The sequence below is a fragment of the Tachysurus fulvidraco genome, chromosome 4, assembly GCF_022655615.1.
Source record: "Tachysurus fulvidraco isolate hzauxx_2018 chromosome 4, HZAU_PFXX_2.0, whole genome shotgun sequence".
Classification (NCBI taxonomy): domain Eukaryota; kingdom Metazoa; phylum Chordata; class Actinopteri; order Siluriformes; family Bagridae; genus Tachysurus; species Tachysurus fulvidraco.
The window spans coordinates 15,096,497-15,108,502 of NC_062521.1; the positions used below are offsets into that span (position 1 = coordinate 15,096,497).

At 38.3% G+C, this 12,006-nt stretch overlaps 1 protein-coding gene across 3 annotated transcripts in view; it reads left to right on the forward strand.

The window, feature by feature from the left end:
• The first annotated feature begins 1,750 nt into the window (after nucleotides 1–1,750).
• zgc:171482 (zinc finger protein) overlaps nucleotides 1,751–12,006 on the forward strand; it is a 68,425-nt gene continuing 58,169 nt past the window's right edge. Inside the window, exon 1 of one of the 3 annotated variants that reach the window (XM_027141827.2) lies at nucleotides 1,751–1,907. In XM_027141827.2, the coding sequence (XP_026997628.1) occupies nucleotides 1,902–1,907 (6 nt within the window). In that variant the 5' untranslated portion in view covers nucleotides 1,751–1,901. Of the gene's footprint in view, nucleotides 2,117–12,006 lie in introns of all 3 variants that reach the window. The other 2 variants (XM_047813039.1, XM_027141826.2) reach the window with 2 other exon arrangements.

Here is a 12,006-nt window from a genome sequence, read left to right on the forward strand (position 1 = left end):
GTAAATGAACAATGCTATTGTATTCTTATTCTTATTGTTTCATGTCTAATTCATTTCTTCCATGATGGAGCAGTGGAAAGAATTCACATTCTAAAAGCACTTTTAGAAAATGTGTAGAATTTGCTTGCTAAATTATTTTAATAATTTGTTGTAACTTTGTTTGCAATGTGTTGTGTTTTTTTTTGTTTTTTTTTGTTTTTTGTACTATATCTTGTTAGTGGATGGAATAAATAATAAGAGGTCTGTAAGAGCATGGTGAAGTCACCATGGTTAAATGATCACCCACACAATGAAATTTACTCCTACAGAGTTAACAGAGTTTAACTTGGATGGCAGCAAGTACGAGTGTGTATGTTTGCATGAAGTGAGCATAGATGAGGACCATGATTTAGTATTCAAAATAACCTTTTCAGTACAACAAATCCTCTTCTAAACATTTAACGCTCACTCTTGTAAAATTGGTCTTTTAGATGGTTAATTGTTCTAGCTTGTTTATACAGACTTTTCAGAAAGGGAAGCCCTTTGTTGTAATCCTTTGTTCATTTAGAGTACAAGATTTAATCTTTTCTTTGGAGAGTGAATAACGGCATTAGTCAGAGGATAAACCATGCTGTTGTACTGCTAAATGCTCCTTTTGCATTACTTAAAATATACTTTCCGAAATAAAGGTACTGTACCAAACTGGACCTAAACTGATTACAGCATCTATTCCTAGTAATTTTGACCATGTTCCGCAAAATATATTTTCATGCTATTGTTCTATTAACCCTGTACATATTTATACAATTCCAATTACACTGAAGTTAGTAAAGTTACATTGAAGTGCACCTTCCTTGGATAGCCTTGAGACATCAATTACTAAGAAACCTTTTGCAGTCAGGTCTCCAACATTAAACTGTTTATAACATCAACAAAATAGACTCATTAAAGTTGCTCATAAGTTCAAGTTACTGGTTACACAACTGCATTTTTGATTATACAGTGTACGGTTATAGATGGAAATTATTTACAATCACTCTATCCGGTGTCTCTCACACGAGCATGTTGGGGTTTTTTTCAGTCTGGTTCCTTTCAAGGTTTCTTCCTCATGTCATCTCAAGTGTTTTTTCATTGCTGTTCATTGCTTTTCACTGTTGCATCTGGTTTGCTCAATAGGGATACATTTTATATGGAATATTTCTGTAATATTTCTGGTTTGACAATGTCTTTTGTTAAAAACACTATACAAATACAATATTTTCTGAATCACATGATGTGGTAGTGCACATAAGACATAAGAACCTTTCAGACTCACGTTCTTCATCAGCTGTTCAAGAAAAGAGCTTCGATAGGCGATAACTGTATTTATGTTGCCTTCAACCTGCGTAGGCGCATGCGCTGAACTGTTAATCAGCTATTAAAGGTATTAAAAGCGCATGCGTTGAAATGTTAATTAGCTATTAAAGGTACATCAGTAGTGGTTAAGGTCAATTTATATATTACATTTACATTTACATTTACAGCATTTGGCAGACGCCCTTATCCAGAGCGACGTACTGTAAGAGCTTGAATCTCTAAGATGCTGGCTCACTACAGTAGGTTACATACATAATATATCAATTCAGAATAAATGTTTGACTTCAAATATATAGTAAAAGTACAAAACATGTACCCTTGATCGTACCACTCCCTAAGGATAAGCCAGAAGTACAGTTTTAAAACGTTTATTTTCTGAGAGAGTTTAGTAGGTGTTTAAATAGCCAATGATACCCGCCGCGCGCGCGGTGTCTCCCTTTACGCACGCGCACAGCGCTCGATATTGAACGTGGCCGCTCGCTCGCTCGCTCGCGCTCGGTCGATGACATCGGCTGCGCGTCACTGAAGGCTGTTGCTCGCGCGTAGTGGACCTAGAGGAGGATCTGATGAAGGTGAGGCACGGTCTGTCTGCTCGTTTACCGTTTACGCGCGCGACACCTTCGACTCGTGGCAGCTCGACGGCGTGAGCACAAGCGCGAGCGAGACCGAGACCATGCCGTAGAGCTGCATGAACGAACTCAAAGTTTGCCGCGCAATCAGGCGGATGAGTACAGCTGCGAATCTGAGGCGCTTTATACAGGAAACAACAACGTAGTGGAAGGTCAGTGAAGTCTCGCGCACCTGTTTCTCTCCACATTGACTTCTTTCTCACAACTAAAAAAAAAAAAAAAAAGATTGCATGCATAATTACATTCCAGGCACATCACCTAGTCTTGAATAAACCTTTCGGTACGATATGCATGCTGTAATTCTGCTAATATACAAACAACGTTGCTGTAAACATTAAACACTGTGCCTTTAACACTGTGCAGTTATGTTGCACTCACTAGCTATTCATCTCAGAAAACCAGTTATAGAGCACGAGGAAAACAAAAACAACAGTTTACCCCCCCAAAAACCTCAGCAACATCCTTTCCTACCTAATTAACTTTTAGGCTGAATATTTCATTCTGTCTTTTATCTGCTTATGCTTTATTTCGGAAGCAAATCCTGACACTAAAGGTTTACACTAATGGGCTATTTTGAGTGCGCTCAGAAAAAAAAGGATATTAAAGTGTACCTTTCTTTGTCCCTGAGATGATTCAGTTGTCTTTTGTACCTTTTATGTGTATTTTCTTTTGGAAAGAAGGATATAATGTACCTAAAGATTTATGGCTCATAATTAGATTTAGAGGACAGTTTTAAAGGTTCACTACAATCATCTTTCTAGGTAAAATGTTTTCTAGGTAAAGTGTTAAACCACATTATGTATGTTCCACTTCAGGGACAAGGTAAAGTTTAGTTTTTTCATCAGAGATATAATTTTTTTCATCATTCATTTTCTGACAGTGTAGTCTTTTCAAGCGCTTTATTTATAGAAAAAGTTTCACCCTGTATGTGTAAAAATGCATGAATTTGTATGAAACACTAGTGAAGCTCTTGTGCTGTAAGCGTTTTGATGGTTTTAATATACACCCAGTTTCAAGGTCATTAAAGTGATAGCCCATGTCATTAAACAGGTGGAAATTTGAAGGTTGTGAGTGAGAATGTCCATTGTGATGCTTTGCTGTTGTTGATTAGCGTCATGTTGAGTTTGCATTCATCAAGCTTTCATTTAGATTGAATTGGAGTGATTCGGGTTGCCAGAGCCAGAGATCTTATAATTTATCTCTGAGGGTGTATTGTTGAGTTTCATTGGCAAGAAGGTTAATTTAAATGTAATATGAAAGGTACAACTATTTCCAAGTTTGTTACAGTTACAGTCTTCCCCGTAATAATGTGCTATTTTAAAGTAGGTAAAATAAATACAGCAATACTGCTCTACTATGAGAGAAGCTATAACTGCTTAACATATCAATAAAAATAACAAAAAACTCCATTTCCAAACAAAGAGATGCCAAAATTATTTGCTGCAATTGTGGTTAAATGGTAGTTACCTTTAATTCATAAAAAAAAAAGACTACAAATACTGAAATCAGTTACTGCGATAAGCCTCTGTGAGGCAGAATATTTTCGTTGATGTTTCAGTAATGACAATCCCTCCCATATATCCCCCCCATATATCATGTGTTTCGTGTCCTGTGTGTCATATGTGCTGCGTGTTCTCTGAATAGTGCTGCACAGTGTACACGTGACATGATTACATGGCTCGGACAGGAGATAACAGATTATTCTCTATTCAACAGAGATCACTTTGTAGCTCTTTCCATCCTTCAGCTTTGATTGATTAACTTGGCTGGACTTTTTTTTAAGTCTATAGTTTCTGCTGATTTGTTCTGCTATGACGGCTGCCACCACACCTGCACACAAACACATGGCAACAGATAACACACTTTTGTTGGCCAGTTTGCCAGAGAGGATAAACAGATACCTTGGCTTTTCCTCTGCCAGACCAGTGAGGGCTGTTTGAAAAGCTCTGTTATTTACTAATTAACGTAATTGCAACATAATTTTTGAAGAATTATAATGGAGGATAATTGAGGTTCATTCATAATTGAGCCTGCCTTCTATGACCACAGTGTAACTTCATCACTCTTATAAGATTCCATGGCAACAGGCAGCATAACCCAACTGAACTCTCTGTCATAAATAGCAAACTGTATCCTCTTCTGTGGAGCTCAAGCTCCTTTTCTATACTGGTGAGATCTTTTATGTGGTCATATATGTAGTTAGAATCCCAAATAGTGACATATTTGACTAAAGATTATTAATCAGTGTTTAGAATTGAATATGGTAACACTCCTAGTTTACTTGTAGGTTTTAAACTATTGCCATTTTCTGAAAAGACATTTATTACTTATTTATTATTCGTTATGCACACAAACACACATATAATTTGTGTTTGTGGAATATTGGTCAGTTTGTAGTTTTGGTCAGTCTATGCTCAGTGTAGCCTCCAAGCCTGGTCTGTTCTTGGCTAAAAGGACTGGAACACAACGCAGTCTCCTGCTGTAGCCGATGGTAGCCCATCCTCCTCCAGATTTGGCATGTTGTGCATTCTGAGATGCTTTTCTGAACAATATGGTTGCAAAAAGTGGCTATTTGTGTTATCATAGTGTTACCGATGAGTACATACACTGCATATGTTCGTTAATAAGCAAGGTATTCACCAATTTCATTTGTTTTATCCTTTGTTGAGAAATAGCATGCTATGTTTGTTTAGCAACACATCAGATTCAGCAGAGCTTTAAGTCTATTAAGAGAAGGAGAGACACATTAGATATTGTATATTGATTGTCATGTGTGTGTGTGGAGGGGGGTGTGGTGTGTATGGGGGTGGTGGTGTGGGGGTGTGTGTGTATGTGTGTGTGTGTGTGTGTGTTTGTGTGTGTGTGTGTGTGTGTGTGTGTGTGTGTGTGTGTGTGTGTGTGTGTGTGTGTGTGATTGTTCAGTTTAAAAATTCAAATACAATGTGTAATGTGCAAATGTTCAATAACAAAGCAGGATTTTGTCTTTAATTCGCTTTTCTTTGGTCCATCCTGTCAGAAGGATGCCATGTTATCATTCCCTCATCTGGATTTAAGCATTCAAGGAAATATCAGGCATTTTTATTGCTGCAGATGAGATATTTCCTGCGTAGCAGACTTCTCGTTCTTTGTCAGACGTATACTGCTTTCAATTCAGGTCTCCAAGAAACAACAAAAAATCTTAAAAAAAAAAATGTATATGCAGGAGAAAGCCTCACACATATTTGAATGTTTTGTATGAAGAATAACAGATTATAGTTGTACTGAAAGTATCTAAGATACTGAGGACTGTTAGATAATTTGAACTTCACAAAACCAGGAATACCAGCACATGTCAGAAAGCGTAGAGATGTCACAAGATTTCAATTTTTTGCAATCGTTTGCATTTTTCATAGTGCGATGTGTCTGTCAGATGTGTCATGTGTGATTTCTACTGCCATTTCCATGTCCCCCAAGGAGCTGGGACTGAACTATCTGTGAGGTCTCTAGCCTTTCATGTGCACCAACAAACTGGATAGAATGTGCAGTGAGAGCGGAGTACTTTGCTTGCTTTTTCTTTTCCAATTATTCTTTCAGTCTTTTCAGAAACAGAAGCTATCTGAAGTCATGCGTTTGAGACATAAAGGAATAAAACATGATTGACAGTCTGTGCAAAACAAGGTCATTACCAGGTAGCTCCACACACAGCAGAAAACGAATCGGTAACTGAAATGCATAACCGCATCTCATTCTGAGATTTATTATTATTATTTATTCAGCAAGGCTAAAAATATGGAAGATTCTATTACAGGCATATCCCCTCACTGTCCATTTTATTAGGATCATTTAGCAGTTATTCAATTAATCAATCATGAAGCAGCAGCAGAATGCATACAAACGTACAGATCAAGAGGTTCAGTAAATGTTCAGAATGTTCAAGCATCAGAATAAGGATGTGGGATATTTGTGACATTGATCGTGGCATGGCTGTCGGTGCCAGATAGGCTGGTTTGAGTATTTCGTAATCTGCTGATCTCCTGGGATTCACACAGACATATACATACGCATATTTAATGGATCTGGAGTATTCCAAGATCACAGGGTGAGAATAAACCATGCATGGCACCTCTGGGCAGTTTAGAGTAAGCATTTCACCATCAGCTTGTTTTTGGGTGGTGGGAGGAAATCGGACCACACGGACAGGGGAAGAAAACGGAAAAGTCCACACAGACAGTAACCTGAGCTTTGAATGAAATCAGCAGCTGTGATTTAATCATCTTGAATGCGAAAGCTTGCATTCCAAAATCATTGCAGAACGTCAGTGATCAGTACCACTTTGTTTGGGACGGAATCAATTCTCGAGCATACGATCGGCTACTCAAAGAGCTAGTGAGAAAAAACGTAGGCTTTAGATATACAGTAGCTTGAAGAGGAACGCGTGAAGGTATCACTCAACGCTCGGGTGACGAAGAAGTTGTTTTAACATTGCATCTCTTCTAACTCATTGGAAAAACAAAACAAAAACAAACCAGATTGCTCCTTATAATGCATTTCATCGTGACCATACAGGAAATGACTGCCCAAACTTATAAGTATAAATTTCTCAAATATCAAGTACAGTAGTAAATGATGAGACAGATCTCAAATCCCAGCTATGCAGTAATTTATTATTGTTCATTTATTCATTCCCTAGACACATACAGCACCAGCGTGACTCCTTATACATATACATGCACATGTTTATTTAATGTGTTTGGGTTTTCAGAAACCATAGTATAGAACCAATTCCATTAAGCAATTAGAGAAAAAGTTCCACATCACCGACACAGCATTTGCTGTTTTAATGGACATTTTTCTTTATTCATTTGAATTTGAATATTTCATTTCAATATTTTTATTCTGCGATCCTCTAGTAGGACTCAAGTCAATGCATTTTTTTTTTACAGCATGTTTAAAAGGGCAGAAAATGTCAACCAGCTTCACGCACAGTAATGTCAAAGATTATTAATACAATTAAGAAACCAACAGTGTAAATAAGCTCAAAAGGAGAGAGCAACAACAAAGTAACAAAGACGAAACAGACATTGGGATGATAGAGAAATTCAAATAGATTCAGATGCATCGGAGAAAAAAAAGTGTTCAAACTGGATTTAACTGGTTGCCAGTGAGAGAGGAAATATGCTTTTTCTTTTTCAGTTCCTGTAGAACTCTAGTAGCTGCACTCTGGACCAGTTGCAGACGTGACTAGGTTTTCTGTCTGATCCCAAAATCAAGGGAATTGTACTAGTCTATAGAATAAGAAGTCAAGCCAAGTAAAGTAAAGAAGCTTTTATTGTAATTTCAACCATATATACAGTATATGATCAGTATACTGATGCAGTACATAATGAAATGTGACAATGTTTCTCTAGGACCATGGTGCTACACAGAACAACAAAGAACCACATAAAACAACACAGAGCTAAGGACTTAAAGTGCATCGTGCGTAATCTAGTGCAAACAGTGTGGGACAAAAGAAAAACAATGCAAAACACTACAAATACACAAAATAACACAGAGCAGCGTGCATTCTGTATATTATACAGTACTCTGAACACAGGCAAAAATATAGGAATCTGAACAAACAGGGTTCTAGTAAACATATATACAGTTACATGATAGCAGCAGTTTAATGAGGTATTGAAATGTGGTGTGCAAAACAGCGATTGAGGGAATGTGCAAGACACCATGTGCAAAAAACAACATGTAAACACTTTAATATGGGTGATGTGGTGCTGTAGACATGTGTCAGGGATCAGCCCGGACTTTCTGGCCATGTGCTACTGTTGTTGTTGTCACGTGTCTGCCCCGCCTTCGTCTGCTCCTCCCTGTCTCCACACCTGTTCCTAGTTGTGTCTCATTGTCTTTTGTATAAATGTGAGCCACGTTGCCGATGGCAGCGCGGAATCATTAGTTACGTTAATCCTTAGTTACATTTAGTTTCCCTAGTCATTGTCAGTCATTGTTAATTGTCGTCATCTGTATTGCTTTAGTTATCATCATTTACTGTCTTTGTCTTTATCATTTATTAAACCCCATTCATTTGAAGCTATCCTGTGTACAGGTCCGTCTCCTTCCTTCCCTGGTTGTGACAACATGGTGTATGTTGAATGAGTGTTCAAGTGTGTGTTGCTTTAGTGCATTTCAGCACAGTTTTTACAGTTCATTTTGTGTATGTGTGTGTGTGTGTGTGTGTGTGTGTGTGTGTGTGTGTGTGTGTGTGTGTGTGTGTGTGTGTGTGTGTGTGTGTGTATGTGCAGTACAATTGAGTTCTGGAGATAAAAACATAAAACAAGAATGTTAAGATTCGTTTTAGTTTAACAACGGATTTGAGAACTAAAATCTATCTCACATCTAAGATTATTTGCTTTTTTAGGTTTATTTGCAAAAACAATTGCCAGATTTTTTTTTAAATAGCTGAATTTTTACATAACCAGATTATCCGCTATAGCTTCGACGACCAAATCTAATAACTGCAGTCTAGGAAATGTGTTCTGATAGCATATTTGATCAGCAAGCTGCAAATATTCATCAGTAAGGTGACTGAGTTGTGAGATATGCAGTGGTATCTTCATCCTCTTATTGGGTCACTTTGTCGCTAAGGGGACCTGCAGCCTGAGCGGTTTTCATGGCCTGATTGCAATCGTGTTGACATGTTGCTGGCCTTTGGTACCTTGTCATCATCATAGTTCTTTTACTCAAAGCGAATGCCAGACTCACCGAGGACTTTGCATGGCATGCTGGGAGCACATGATGAATTCAAAAAGTGCAAGGACAAAGCAGAGCTTGTAAACGCTAAGGACACAAACAGCATTGTAAAAGACGAACAATCCGGCAGGATTTCGATTAGCAGTAAATGGCTTCAAATATGTTTTATTCGGTGCAAAATAATAACGCAGACTTAAAAACGATCGGCTCTTTAAAAGGTTTACAAAGTTTAATAGTAAAGCTCTTATTTGTATTCTAGAGCGATCGAGACATTTGGTCAATTGAAAGATTTTTATCTTTTTTTTCTGATATGAAATGGCCGGTTTATTTCAGATTTATTGCAAATAGAACGAAGATTCTCAGAGGCTCTTAACTTAAGGCCCATTAGCCTCTGATATGATGGCCACCTCTCTTGCACATCTCATTACAGAGGCGCTTATAAAAGTCGTGTTAGATTAATTATAAATGCGTTAGAGTACTGATGGGTTTCATGAGTACTTTAGACATGAAATACCATTGTAGACAAATAGACTGCAGTCTGTAGTGTTTGTAGGATTCCAGAGAAAATGTCATGCACCATAATTGGAACCGCCAATTGGAGATGGGGTTTTCTTTGAAAGTTGTGTTTGTGAGATGACGTTCAATATTTCACCCCGCTTTGATTTATTCCGAAGTGTTATGCTTTTGAAAATGTGCTTTCTGCATCCGTCACATGCAACATCTTGAAATGAATCTTGCACTCGGTATGTGACATATTTCTTTGTTCATGACACCATGGGTGTGTGACATTTTGTCGTTTCTAAGTAATAAAGTGAGTCATCTAAGAGATTCAATACAAATATTAATCAGAGCCCAGTGACATTTCACAGACAAACATCAAGACAAAAATCAATACTTTGCATTATGGCAGGAAATGTAAGTCCTCAGACTGCAGACAGGGGTGTTAATACTTTTAATACAGTACATAAATCAAATATATTTGTGTATTTTCCAGTTTGGGGTTTTTACTAATAAAACAGGATGCAGAAGTTTAATCTGTTCTGTCAGACACCTTAAAGGGAAGAGGAGGACAATGACTAGCTCAAAGTTTTCTGAGTTGACCTTAGCTTCTTTACCATTGACCAAAACAGTCAGCACATTTTACCGGCTGTATTGTCAATTTCAAATGAGTTGTTTTTTTATTTTTATCGTTTTCGTGGTTTATTTGCCTGATTATTAACGAGTACAAGAAAATGTAATTACTATTCCCTTTAGCCATTGCTACAGGTCTCCAAACACCCAAAGTCAGTAACATCCTTAACTGCATCAGTACTACCAGAAAACCTGTGGTAACAAAACGGATGTGATAAAATGCTGAGTTTTAGCTAAGAAATCGATATTATATGCCTCAGGTTGACATCAATGCATCTGTGTCTATAGTGGCCTGCTCCATTCATCATTTATAAAATATTTGACCTGAAGTCATCTTCAGAAAACTCCCCTTGAACAGCACGAGTTACAGACGAGACGCACGGTGCACTTTAGGACGCGAACTCAAAGCACTTGCAGCACAGAATTGCTAATGTGGTGTTAGTAGAGAAGAGTTTTCCAAAGCCGCTCTTTTCCACAAAGAGAAAAAGAAGGGATGAAGGCAGCATGGATGCTCAGTTCACTTTCTTGCAGATGTATTTTTAATGCCCCTTCACACAAGCAGCCCAGACAAAAACAGCACTCATCAACTTTTTCGGGCCATGGCGCATTGAAGAAGCACGATGCTCGAAGCCGGTGCCAGCAGCATCTGACTCTCTGTCTTGCCAAAACGAATTCCGTTTGCATACATGGCTTCTCTACATGTGTCCAGGCAGACTCCCTGAGCACATTAAGAGATGTTTAGCTTTCAAAAATAATCTGCCCTGATCATGCTATCGGTGTTCAGAGCACCCAAGCATTTAATTGCTGATTATTAGATTACACGATACTGTTATCATGGAATGCATATCGTAACGGCTGTCTATAGTAATCTTTAGCAAGCGCTTTAATAGCCTGAGCTGCAGCTCACATTTCACACACCGCATTATACCGCACAATAATATCTCTTTGCATATCGGAACAGCGCGTTATATTTAGATTCCGACTCTGTCCAGCCAGATTTACACCGACGCAATCTCAACAGATTACGGTCATCGATCCAAGGTCCAGTGAAAGTTTTATGGCGGCGGGTGCTTCCCAGATTTGACCAGATCAGTTACTGTGGAGGTCAAACGGATAAAAACGAAGCTTAATCTTCTGTACAGTTGGACTGCTGCTGAGCGGTGACTTTATAAACCTTCAGGCATTGTATTGTAGGGTATAGAAGGGTGTAATGAACGATGATCTGAACACCAGTCATTTTAATTGCAGCTCCACTTCTGCTAGTGAATCCTACTGCTTTGAAAAGATTTCTTTCTGAAAAATCTTTCTGTGATTAAGCCTCAGTAAGTGCTTCTCCTTTTTTTTTCTTTCTTTTTTTTCTTTTTCCTTTTTTAGGTCAGACATCATCGTCAGAAAGTGTCACTCTGACTCTCCTAGTTTTCCTCTCTCACTACCATCACAGTGTGAGTAGCCATCACAGAGCTGTGATCTTGTACGATATATCTTCTTATGACAAAGCAATTCTTTATTCTCCAGTCTGATGGAGCGAAAGGGCACTCCAAAATCAGAAGACAGAAAAGGCAGCATGGAGACATAGAAGACAGGAGAGGAAGAATATGTTGTTGGTGTTGCTGTTCACTGCACATGAAAACAGTCTGACTGGATTTGTGCGTCAGTAAGAATAGCATAACAGTGAGCTGGCGTAGACAAGGTCTCTACAGTCACACCCAGCAGACAGGAGCTGATAGAGACAGATGGCAGAAGGAGGAATGATGTCACATCACAGATGAAGATAAGAGACTGCCAAATACGTAACCTGTGGTCTGATTACAATTCTACAAAATGATCACGTACTCCTGTGGCTGGCTCAGGTGTAGTGTCTTATACAGCTACAAATACTGTCCAAATTAGACATGTGTGACTTTTGTTCTTTTTTTTTTCCATCCATCTCAGTCCTTCAAAACTTCTTACTAGTTTCTCCTGCTCTTTAAAACCTTTTGGAGAATACTTGAGCAGTTCACACATGAATTCTTGCCGAATATGCTGCAGTCTCCGGTATATGATTGCACGTATAATCTGTGTATTTTGTTTGTCAGACTTCATTATAAACATGTCAGAGAATGTTTGTGTGCCAACAGGGAAGTGGTATCTCGGTGGATAAGGTGTTGGGCTATTCGTTAGTTGTCCAACAAACTACTGAACACAACTG